The sequence below is a fragment of the Sinocyclocheilus grahami genome, unplaced genomic scaffold (genome assembly GCF_001515645.1).
Source record: "Sinocyclocheilus grahami isolate Dianchi unplaced genomic scaffold, SAMN03320097.WGS_v1.1 scaffold1511.1, whole genome shotgun sequence".
Taxonomy (NCBI): domain Eukaryota; kingdom Metazoa; phylum Chordata; class Actinopteri; order Cypriniformes; family Cyprinidae; genus Sinocyclocheilus; species Sinocyclocheilus grahami.
The window spans coordinates 85214-98440 of NW_015506690.1; the positions used below are offsets into that span (position 1 = coordinate 85214).

Below are 13227 nucleotides of genomic sequence, written 5' to 3' on the forward strand. Positions count from 1 at the left end.
TTTTGTTTTTGAGCAACATACAGAATATTAGAAACAGTAGAAATTTTTTCTTTTTCTTTGATTTGTTTCCTGAAAAGAAGAAAAATAAAGACTGACATCTATATTTAACCTATATCTGTAATTATAGTTATTTAATTTTAGTTATATAATTCATATCATTTATATAATTTCATATCATTTAGTTATATAATTTCATGTACATAATTTGATTTAATAATAACCCAATTTGAAGCAAAAACAGAATGTTCTGACTAGCTTTGTGAAATTATACTACATGCCTGAACGAAGCAAACAGAAGCTCTGAATGAGACGCAGATTCTCTCTCTGACAGCAGGAGGCGCTTCTGGAACACCACAGACGGCGTTTCCTTGGTTACCGCTGTAAACAAAGCAGCACTGCTGAAACACTGCTTTAATATGAACTATACAGAGACGAGATGAAAAGAAAATACCACGTAAACTTTTCTGAAGACAGTCCGTTCCCCTCAGAAACACATTCATATAAAGCCCCAAATCAATATTGAGTATTTTTTTCCAATAGTTCGTGCATCATGAACAGTGAGTGATCTGCCTGCTACAGTATTTTTCTCTGTGCGTCCGTCTTCAACTAGGGATGTAACGATTCACTCAACTCACGATTTGGTTTGAATCACGATTTTGATTTCACGATTCTATTTGAATCACGATTTTGATTTCACGATTCGATTTGATTCACGATTTTGATTTCACGATTCGATTTGATTCACGATTTTGATTTCACGATCAAATTATAAATTAAATGTGTCCTTTTATTGTTGCTTGGACAAAATGCTGCACGTTTCTTTGTGAAATTTAAATATAACACTATAATAATATACTAATATAGCACTTGCATATTATTGCTCTTTTGTTGGTTTTGATTGCTTCTATTGTCCTCATTTGTAAGTCGCTTTGGATAAAAGTGTCTGCTAAATGACAAAATTGAAATATAATGTAAATGACAAAACTCATTTGAAATGTTAAAACAAGCCCCAAATAAAATAAATATCTTCATATAAACAAAATAAGGCTTTGTCTGTGCTCTTTCCTTTTAAAATGAGAGGCAACCACTGCATTTTAATCATGATCCAAACAAAGATGCTGCATACATGCAACATGAGCAGTTTTTAATCTAAATTAGATTGTATAATTTCGATATTTGAAGTATAAACGGAATGTGTTGACTTCAGTTTTGTGAAACTATACATAAAAATATCTGCATGAAACAGCAGCAGAGCTGAACGAGAAGCAGATTCTCTCTCTGCCAGCAGGTGGCGCTTAAAGCGGTTCCTTGGTTTCGGCTGTAAACAAAGCAGCCCTGCGCTTATGAACTTTAATATGCATTATACAGAGACAAGATGAAAAGAAAAAAATGCCATCTAAACTTTTCTAAAGACATTAAGTTCCCCTCAGACATACATTCATATAAACTCCTACCCCTAAATGAATTACGATTTGTTTAGCATCTCAACCGATTTAAATAGTCACATATTTGAATCGATTTTCAACCGGCTCGCGGTTAATCGTTACATCCCTATTTTCAACGTCTCTGGCCTGTGTTAACGGGCGTTTACAGACTTCATATTTTCGCATAAATTACATTTTGGAAAACGATTGCATTGCAACGCAGTTTGTGCAAGTCCAGAACAGAGACGAGTTGCTTGCAGTAAGACAAAAAAACGGCCGGTTGCTGATCTCGTACGTTCCAGGGGAAGCTTCTTAGTTTGGCCATCCTACACAGTACACACGTAACTGACCGCTCGCTCGCACCAACAGGAGGAGGAGGGTCATGTTATTCTCTACACTGCACTCAACTTGAGGGATTCCTAAACTTTCAGTCTTTGAGGAGACATGAAAAACAGTGCATACCGCAGGAACGGTATAACGGAAAATATTAGCGGTTTTGAAACCGTGACATTTTCAAATCACGGTATACCTTGAAACCGGTAATCGGCCCATGCCTAGTTCTGTCCTTTCTTTCTATTTGAATCACGATTTTGATTTCACGATTCGATTTGATTCACGATTTTGATTTCACGATTCGATTTGATTCACGATTTTTTTTTTTAAGACAAATTATAAATTAAATGTGTCCTTTTATTGTTGCTTGGACAAAATGCTGCACGTTTCTTTGTGAAATTTAAATATAACACTATAATAATATACTAATATAGCACTTGCATATTATTGCTCTTTTGTTGGTTTTGATTGCTTCTATTGTCCTCATTTGTAAGTCGCTTTGGATAAAAGTGTCTGCTAAATGACAAAATTGAAATATAATGTAAATGACAAAACTCATTTGAAATGTTAAAACAAGCCCCAAATAAAATAAATATCTTCATATAAACAAAATAAGGCTTTGTCTGTGCTCTTTCCTTTTAAAATGAGAGGCAACCACTGCATTTTAATCATGATCCAAACAAAGATGCTGCATACATGCAACATGAGCAGTTTTTAATCTAAATTAGATTGTATAATTTCGATATTTGAAGTATAAACGGAATGTGTTGACTTCAGTTTTGTGAAACTATACATAAAAATATCTGCATGAAACAGCAGCAGAGCTGAACGAGAAGCAGATTCTCTCTCTGCCAGCAGGTGGCGCTTAAAGCGGTTCCTTGGTTTCGGCTGTAAACAAAGCAGCCCTGCGCTTATGAACTTTAATATGCATTATACAGAGACAAGATGAAAAGAAAAAAATGCCATCTAAACTTTTCTAAAGACATTAAGTTCCCCTCAGACATACATTCATATAAACTCCTACCCCTAAATGAATTACGATTTGTTTAGCATCTCAACCGATTTAAATAGTCACATATTTGAATCGATTTTCAACCGGCTCGCGGTTAATCGTTACATCCCTAGTAAACATCAGTTTACAAATGGTGAATTAATAAAAATGCCGGTTGCTGATCTCGTACGTTCCAGGGGAAGCTTCTTAGTTTGGCCATCCTACACAGTACACACGTAACTGACCGCTCGCTCGCACCAACAGGAGGAGGAGGGTCATGTTATTCTCTACACTGCACTCAACTTGAGGGATTCCTAAACTTTCAGTCTTTGAGGAGACATGAAAAACAGTGCATACCGCAGGAACGGTATAACGGAAAATATTAGCGGTTTTGAAACCGTGACATTTTCAAATCACGGTATACCTTGAAACCGGTAATCGGCCCATGCCTAGTTCTGTCCTTTCTTTTCCATGTTTAATAAACATGAGGATGGGATTTTGGTTTAATAAAAATGAAGTGACAGACAGATTGTTGATTATTGTTGTTGTCGTGCCTGCTTAGGACACTTAATGCCTGTTCCAGAGACCACCTTAACCATTTCAGAGAAGTTACCGTTGGATGGGCAGATGTTGTCAGAGCTAAAAAAAATTAATTATGACTTGTTTATTGCTCTAATTACTTTTTCATTTCCTGTCATAAACTGTTTTTCTGTTGCATTTCTTTATGTAGTACATTAAGAAATTATTTGCTTGTCTGACAGTTATGGTGCGGCTATATTTACCATAGCTTGGTGTTTTGTTTCAGATAACAAGTGGTTCCCTGCATTATTTTAGGAAAATGTTTTGTGATTACAGTCTTGAGCTGCTGCAATGGAGCAGCTCTAATGCGCCATTAAAGTAAACAGTGAAAGGAACAAAAGCTTATACAATACATTTTAACAGGTATAATTAAAGGAACATTCCTTTTTTTTTTTAAATAGGCTCATTTTCCAACTCCTCTAGAGTTAAACAGTTGAGTTTTACCATTTTCGAATTGGCGGTAGCACTTTTAGCTGCAGCTTAGCATAGATCATTGAATCTGATTAGACCGTTAGCATCTCGCTAAAAAATGACCAAAGAGTTTCAAAATTTTTCCTATTTAAAACTTGACTCTTCTGTAGTTCAATTGTGTACCATTGGTGCAGCAGGCGCAATGATATTACGCAGCACCTGAAAATAGGCTAACTTCCGTCAACATAATCAACGTGACCACCTGCTTGCACAGGGAGCGTGCTGGGGACTATTTTCAGATGCTGCGTAATATCATTGTACCTGCTGCACCCATGGTACGGCAGCTAAGTTCCTTGATTATTACGCCGGAATGAGAGTATAGTTCCTAGCCATATCGGCCTAGAAAATCGCAACTTTTCATTTTCCATCGGTCTTAGTACACGATGTAACTACAGAAGAGTCCAGTTTTAAATGGGAAAAATATCTAAACTCTTTAGTCATTTTTGAGCGAGATGCTAACGGTCTAATCAGATTCAATGATCTATGCTAAGCTGCAGCTAAAAGTGCTACCGCCAGACCCGGAGATCGGCGGAATTGATTAGAAAACGGTAAAACTCAACTGTTTAACTCTAGGGGAGTTGGAAAATGAGCCTATTTTCAAAAAAAGTGGAGTGTTCCTTTAAGTGTGGAAATAACTGAAGGTAATATAGGTTTGCTAAATGAAGCCAACTAACATGATTCATATTATAATTTTTTTTATTGTTTTTTTCTGTACCCAATATTAAAAAAAAAAAAAGACAAATGCTGTGAAAATACAGGTATCGGTAGTGCTGGGCGGTATGACCAGAAATTTATATCACGGTATTTTTCCAAATTATACCGGTTTCACGGGTGTTAACCATATTTTGTACTGATTGAGAGAGGAAATACGGCAGTATATTGACTTAGAATGCCCTATTTTACTGTCATGATGAGCGAATATTGTCAAAAAATACCACACTAAATAGTGACTAAACACAACCCCTTTTAATACATGTTAACCAGGAGTCACTCTCATTTATAATCGCGGCATCGTCTGATAAAATCAACATGCATCCTCACAGAAGAGCGGCTGTGCGGTTGGTTTGGCTATATTCCTTTTTTGTCTCATGCAGCGCACTGCTTGTGTCTGAGTAACAAACAAAAAACAACAACAAGCAAAAATGTGCATGTGATATGAACTACGCTCATATTTATAATTTCAAACAATCAGTAAGACAGGTGCTTGTAAACGCTGTTTTGTACTCATTTATTGACGAGTCGGCTGCGGTGCGGCCAACTGAATGTGCTGCTTCTCTGCCGCTCACTGCACAGAACAGACGCCGAGAGAGGTGACACTTCTCCGGGAAAGTCAGACCTCGCGCTCGTGGGACAGCACTGGCGAAATCTTCCAACTGAACCATAGCTAAGGTTTATCCAAAAAAGTCGCTAGGTTTGTCAGTATGAATATTCTATGGGAAAAAAGCAGCTAAAAGGGGCTGCTAAATCTAGTGCTAAAGTCGCGCTCGTGTGTGTGAGACGCGGGAGCTGATGGCAGGGGGCGGTGGATATTTGTGGCGGTCAATGTGGATATTGTGGATGAGATCATGTTCTATCAGTTCTGCAGCTTCAGTTTTGGAACTTTCTCGCTTAGTAACACATACAGCTGTGCTCTCACCACAGTGCAACAGTGAAAAAGGACCCCTCTCAAACAGTGTCGCGTTCCGAACGTTGTTTAAGCGACATACACTGGTATTACGATATTTAAAAAATTCATATCATAACAAAAATAAACACCGGTATTCGGTATGAACCGGTATACCGCCCAGCACTAGGTATCGGACTCGTTCTGAAAAAAGTGGTATCGGTGCTTCCCTACTATCTACACATCAAATTAATAAAACATCAGATAAAACCGCTCACCTGACACAAGCTGCTGTGATCTCCCATCCACATGTCTCGACTTGATAAAGATGATGGGGAAGCAGATGGTTATGCGTAACCATAACTGTGCATCTGTCAGCTTAGAGCTACATTATGGAATTGTGATTTGAATCCATGCATTGCTCCCCACCATTGAAAGCACAAGTAGGTCATTGGTTCATCAGTGGCATGCGATTTAACAAGGTTAAATGACTCAATTAATTGGAATGCCTAAACGATTCCTCTGATTATGGAGACCTTTTCCACCTAAACAGTCCTGTCGTTTTGACCTTTGACATAATCAAGGTCACAGACCAATGAGATCCTTAAACATATGCTCCCTATTTATTAGTGACCTTGACAAAATCAATTTGATCCAATAAGATTTCCTCCATCATTAAGGTGGTTTGTTAGGGCGTCATTGGAGAGGCTAAGGATGTTTGTATTGCAATAACGACCCTGTAGTTCTGTTCAGGGTGGCTACAATCAAGCCAGTCGAGCTGTGAACAAGCCCAGCAAGCTCAATGACCTAGTTCCACGAGCGCTAGCTCACACGGCATAGTCAATTTTCCCATTCTCCCCTTCCTCCCACCCTGCAACAGAAAGTCTCAGAAGCATCTGTGAAACTCCAGTCCTGCCACAAGCCGTCGGGCCTCTTTCATCCCTAAAGGCAATCCAAGGTTATTGTCTAAAAACGCCTAGAATGCTGAAATTCTAGAAACCACATTGTTGGGACTAAGTGAAGGGTCTTTTATTTTTTTGATTTACTGTAAATGGCATCCCGGGACTTGGACACATTTTGCTATGAGAGGTTTCATGGTTTCACATGGGCCTCTTTTTGTAACAGCATGTTGTCAAACGAGTTTTCTCTGTTATCTTATCTGTTAATTTCTTTACTATTGTTGACTCTTGTTCTACTCTGGACTACTTCCCCTCTTTCCTACTACCACGCTGAAACCAGGATGTGAAACCATTTGACGAACCGCTAATATGGTTTTTCTCTTTTGTCTGTGTGTCGCAGGTTCTTCTGGACAAGTACCTTATCCCCAAGGCGACCCCGGCTGAAAGTAAAGTCTTCTATCTGAAAATGAAAGGCGATTACTATCGCTACTTAGCAGAGGTGGCTGTGGGAGAGGAGAAAAGCTGTAAGCCATTCTGTTAAGTCTATCCTTAATGTTAAAGGGAAAGTTAATCCAAAAATGAAAATGTACTCACCCTGCAGGTTGTTCCAAACCTGTATGACTTTCTTCTTCTTTTTTTTTGGACCAAAAATTGAAAGTCATTGTGGTCCAATATTATTTGTTTTGGACTCCATTGACTTTCACTGCAAGCAAAATATTTTCTTTTTTTTGTTTGTTTAATTAAATGTTAAAAGTTCTGAGGTGAATTTAATAAATTAGAATTTACTAGACAGATTGAGATGGTGGTCTAGCACCCCCTGGAGCTCCTAATATCATTAAATCTGTTTAACAATGTCAGATTGCGAAGCTAGTTAATCATGTAGGCATTTGAACAATGCTGCATGGCTCTCAAAGCTGCAGTAGTGACTAGTCTCCACCACCTGCACATGAACGTACTAACTTCTGCTAAAAATGTAAAATTTCCGCAAAATGTTGACCTGAAGCCAAGCTTGAGAGGAAGTAAGGGGGTGGAAATCGCTAAAGAGGATCTGTTTTTTTGTTGTGTTAAACAGTTGTGGCCCATTCATAATTTTTGGCTCCCTGAGTGAAAATTTCAATAGTTAATGGACCATGTTTTTGCCTCAGAAAGTTTGTGGTTAGATTTTTTATTTTTATTTTACTTTCAGTACTTTCATTCACCAAGAATGCATTAATTTGATCAAAAGTGAGTTAAGTCTTTTACTTTGTTACAGCAAATAAATGCTGTTCTTTTAAACTTTGTTCATCCAAGAATCCTGAACAAAATGTTTTGCGGTTTCCACAAAAATACTAAGCAGCCCAACTGTATTCATTATTATAAGATAATAAAAACAATTGTTTTTGAGCTGCAAATCAGCATATTTGAATGATCCCTGAAGGAACATGAGACACTGAAGACTTCTGAAGCTTCTGAAAATTCAGCTAAATATTCACAATATTACAGTTTTGTATTTTTGATCAAATTATAGCCTTGGTGAGCATAAGACTTTAAAAAAAAAAAAATCTTGCTGATCCCAGACTTTTGAATGTAGTGTTGGTAAATCTTATCGACCCCTAACTTTTTTGGATAGTAATTACAATATTACCAGACACCGTATTAGCTTGCTTTGTTCACAGGCTGATTCTATTTAAAGCAGATACTATATAAACCTTGAAATGGTTTGCTCTCCATTGTCTGTCTTGGTAGAGTCAGAAAGGAACAGAGCCGCAGTGTGCGTAACAGGAAGAATCTTGCGGCAGCCTTCCTGTGCCAGGAGGTTGACAAGCTCTCAGGGCGTGGCTTTAGGATTCAGTTATGGGAAAGAGAGAGAGAAAAAATAATAAAAGGAAGGTCCTTTAGGTCTACAGGGGAAACGTTTAGCGGTCTGATTTCTTTCCTTTATTGGAACAGGTGCAGACATGTGAGTCCACCCACCTTACTGAATGAATGAGAGCCTGTGTGTGGGTGGAGCTCCAGTGCTGCTTCACAGCTTGTCCGATTCCTGTTCCGTCTTAAGAAGGAAATGGAATATAATTCCCTTTATATTGATTCGGTTGTCTCTCGCTGACGCCATCTGGCACAAATCCTTAGTACACACTGTGCTCTTGGTACAATAGTGTTGAGCGAAACAAACTGAAAGGCCCTACATCATTCTGACAGTGCAAAAGCTTATACCTAGTGCTAAGTTGTTAGCAACACATTCTGAAGATCTTGAAGTTTATTAAGAGCTTTGTGTCTACTAGCAGCAGAGTACCATCAAAACAGAAATGACCTTATAAAGAAACCGTTGTGGCTCTTCGTGTCTGTCAAGTCATGGGTGACACATAGTTAAAGCAGGGCAGAGGCTTGACTTCTCGAGAGGGATTGGTTCTAAAAAAGCGTTATTTATAACCTGAAAAACGTTTTACAGTGGGTGATTGCAGTCAAGATGGCACTACTCTTAAAAATGGCAAAAATAGGTTTTAACCTGATTTAAATAGGTAATATATAGTACATTGTAAATAAATATAATTTAATAATTTTAAATTCTGTCTTTGGTTGGTTGATCAGAATAGCTCAATTCTGAATTAATATTTTCTTCACTTTTTTTTCCCTTAATTATAAGATTAACTGCACTAAAGTTTGTGCTTTAACGCCCCCTAGTGAAAAATGTCATTTCACTGGTTTACAGCAGGAAGTGTTTGTTCATGTCAGCTGAAAATACTATCTCTCTCTCTCTCTCTCTCTCTCTCTCTCTCTGTTATTTTTTTTTTGTTTTTACTTAATTCAAAGTTAAAGGAAAAGAATAAAGCAATATCACAAGTTGTGCTCAAGATCAAATATTCGTAACATTAGCACAGATGCGAGAGTATGAAGTTTAAATTGAAATTTCAATTCATACTTCAGTTTCAGTTGCAGACATTTCAGACACAATATAAACTTTTACACAGTTCATTCTTTAAGCTCACTGTTGTCTAATTACTATTAAATCTTGAAAATATGCAAGTACATTCACACACTTTTTCTCTTTGTATCTCCAGCTATCATTGCCAATTCACAATATAAGATTAACTGCACTAAAGTTTGTGCTTTAACGCCCCCTAGTGAAAAATGTCATTTCACTGGTTTACAGCAGGAAGTGTTTGTTCATGTCAGCTGAAAATACTATCTCTCTCTCTCTCTCTCTCTCTCTGTTATTTTTTTTTTGTTTTTACTTAATTCAAAGTTAAAGGAAAAGAATAAAGCAATATCACAAGTTGTGCTCAAGATCAAATATTCGTAACATTAGCACAGATGCGAGAGTATGAAGTTTAAATTGAAATTTCAATTCATACTTCAGTTTCAGTTGCAGACATTTCAGACACAATATAAACTTTTACACAGTTCATTCTTTAAGCTCACTGTTGTCTAATTACTATTAAATCTTGAAAATATGCAAGTACATTCACACACTTTTTCTCTTTGTATCTCCAGCTATCATTGCCAATTCACAGGAGGCCTACAAGGATGCCTTTGAAATCAGTAAGGCAGAGATGCAGCCCACACACCCCATTCGTCTGGGCCTTGCGCTCAATTTCTCCGTATTTTATTATGAGATTCTCAACGCGCCCGACCAGGCCTGTAAGCTTGCCAAAACGGTAAGGTTAACACACACCCACATGCACACAGGCTAATAAACAAGATATAAGAGTGTTACCCACAATTATATTGTCAATTCAAAATATCCTCATAACCATTTTGTTTTTGGTTGATCTTTTTCTCCTAGGCTTTTGATGAGGCCATTGCAGAGCTTGATTCACTGAATGAAGAATCATACAAAGACAGCACATTGATCATGCAGCTACTGCGGGACAACTTGACAGTGAGTTTCTCTTTAGTAGCAGGTTAAATTAAGACAATTTAACACATTAATTTAGTCCAGGTTAGGGCTGCACGATAAATCGCATGCGATATTTAACGCGCGTCTTGTCAGTAAAGCCGGTTCTTTAATCAGCGGTAAATCTCCGGCCTTTCACATGGGGCAGCATTAACTACACAGAGCCGTTGTTCACTGAAGAGCTGCGCAAAACCACGTTCATATTCCCGCGATTTTTTGCGCAGCTCGTCAGTGAACAATGGCTCTGTGTAGTTAATGCTGCTCAATGTGAAAGCCCACAGGTGATGGAGATTTACCGCTGATTACAGAACCGGCTCTCTGACAAGATACGCATTAAATATCGCATGCGATTTATCGTGCAGCCCTAGTCCAGGTATTAAATGCATTTTTGTAGACTATAGGTCACTGATAGGCTTTAGGCTCGTTCACACGACGAAAGATAATGAAAGCGTGTGCTGGAGTTATGTCGTTTACCACTTTAAATCCTGGAGCTCTCTAAAGTTAAGTGAATTCTAATTAGCTGTCAGTGTTTTTATCATTCATCAGCTGCAATAAATCATTCTGATTCCAACAATATTGTTCCTCTGTGTTGTTATAGATGTGGTTTGGACTTGTAGATGTGGAGTTAGAATGATTATTGAAACTTTACACATCAATATTTTTTGTGTGGCGACAGTACAAAAACATACATTTATAAAAACGTAAAATGAACATAACTATACATGATGGCAAAGTGCACGTTTACTCTATTGGACATATTATACATGTTTGCACGAGATTAGTTTATTAATTTTAAGGCTGAGAACAGGATTCCTTTAAACCAGCACTTAACCTTTGAACATTTGTTTTGGTAGGAAGTTGCAGTCTGATTTATTAGTAGTTTGTATCATTTATTCCGTTTTTTTTATTCATCTGACAGCCCTAATTTAAAAGAAAGTGTCTTAGCATTCATTCTTTTTTTTTTAAGGAAACTTGCTCAATTAGTGTCTAACTAGTGCCCTGTCCTCCGTTTTGCAGCTGTGGACTTCAGATAACCAGGGTGATGGCGAGGACACCGAGGAGGGCCGGGAAAACTGAGTCTCGCTCTGTCCATCCTTCCCCTGTTATTCACCTGCCATCGTTCCAGCTCACCATCAACACTGAGACCACCTCATCATCAACTTCTGTCTCTTTTAGTTCTTTTACTCGCGCGCCTTTCTTGCTTTCTTCCTTCCTTCCCTGTCATTGTGGGGTTTTTTTGTAAGGATTTGTGTAACGGGAGGTGGGTGGGAGGGGTTAAATAGGGGGCGGGTGGCTGTTGGGATGCAGCCAGGTTGGGGGACCAGGAGGGAATGAGGTTTGTCTGCTGTTAACCTTGTTTTCTCCGTGGGGAGCTCTAGGTTGTCACATTAGTGTGGAAGAAATGTGGGTGAGGCAAGTTCTCAGCTCATGCAAAGTTGCAAGTTGAACCCTTTTGTTATTCGTATACTGTATGTTTATTTCTGTCAAGGAGTCATTTATCATGGTCATTATATACACCTGCAATTTAGCATCTGCATTATAACAGCCCTTGTCTTTAAGTAGAGGTGGGGATAGCAGTGCTGGTCTTTAGCTAGGAAAGAAGCAACGGCAGCGTCACACCTGCTCGCTCACACATCCAAAAAAGAACTTACATTCCATTTATTGTCACTTTCAAGTTTCTTATTCCAGGCATTTGGTGCCCTGCAAATGACATTTACTTATTCCCTGTTAATTACGAGGTATAGAGGACCCTAAGAACAAAGAGCACATAAGCTTGATACTGTTACCGTATGACAGTACAAGCAGAGCAGTAGGAAATACTGGTGTGATTTAGTTTTCCAGTAAATGTTTTTTTATTTTTTATATGTTTTCCCCCCCTTTTCCATTAATTTGTTTTGATACTTGCCTAATTTGCATGTGGCTATGAAGTAGTTAATATGGGGAGGAAAGGGAGTACTGTCGGGCTGGCTAGCTTTGTGTCATGTCTCTGGAATTTTCATACAAAACACTCAAGCATAAATGTTATTTGGAGGGAAAATATGTAATTTCATGTAAGTGGATTAAAAAATAATTTAACACGATGATTTTATTGGTTTTATTAATATTTAATAAAAATGTGATGTGTCTTACCATATTAGGATATGTAAAATCATGTAAATCGGATGGAATGCATTCGTGGCTTCCTAAAATCATAATTTAACCTAAAAATAGTTATCAGGGGAAAACTTAAGGAATACTGCAGTTCAAAAGTTTGGTGAGTTTAAAAAAAAAATTTTTTTATTCCGCACATATTAAAGCCATTTTAATAACTTTTTAAAAATTAATAATTGTTCCAAAGTGACATAAAAGATATTTATAATGTTACAAAAGATTTTATTTCTAGTAAATACATATCTTGCATATTATGTGAATATATATATGAATATTGTAACAATATTTCACAATATTACTGTATTTTTTATCAAATAAATGCATTAAAGAAGCAAGTCTCACTGACCCCAAACTTTTGAAAGACAGTTTAATATACTATATACAGTGGGTACGGAAAGTATTCAGACCCCCTTAAATGTTTCACTCTTTGTTATATTGCAGCCATTTGCTAAAATCATTTAAGTTAATTTTTTTTCTTCATTAATGTACACACAGCACCCCATATTGACAGAAAAACACAGAATTGTTGACATTTTTGCAGATTTATTAAAAAAGAAAAACTGAAATATCACATGGTCCTAAGTATTCAGACCCTTTGCTGTCCATTTCTTCTGATCATCCTTGAGATGGTTCTACACCTTCATTTGAGTCCAGCTGTGTTTGATTATACTGAATGGACTTGATTAGGAAAGCCACACACCTGTCTATATAAGACCTTACAGCTCACAGTGCATGTCAGAGCAAATGAGAATCATGAGGTCAAAGGAACTGCCTGAAGAGCTCAGAGACAGAATTGTGGCAAGGCACAGATCTGGCCAAGGTTTAAAAAAAATTTCTGCTGCACCTAAGGTTCCTAAGAGCACAGTGGCCTCCATAAACCTTAAATGGAAGACGTTTGGGAC

At 37.6% G+C, this 13227-nt stretch overlaps 1 protein-coding gene across 2 annotated transcripts in view; it reads left to right on the plus strand.

The window, feature by feature from the left end:
- Positions 1-12253, plus strand: part of LOC107570839 (14-3-3 protein beta/alpha-A-like) — a 17800-nt gene extending 5547 nt beyond the window's left edge. For both annotated transcript variants that reach the window (XM_016257113.1, XM_016257112.1), the window contains exons 3-6: positions 6701-6824; positions 9772-9935; positions 10064-10159; positions 11192-12253. In XM_016257113.1, the coding sequence (XP_016112599.1) occupies positions 6701-6824; positions 9772-9935; positions 10064-10159; positions 11192-11251 (444 nt within the window). In that variant the 3' untranslated portion in view covers positions 11252-12253. The remainder of the gene's footprint in view (positions 1-6700; positions 6825-9771; positions 9936-10063; positions 10160-11191) is intronic.
- Positions 12254-13227: the final 974 nt, after the last annotated feature.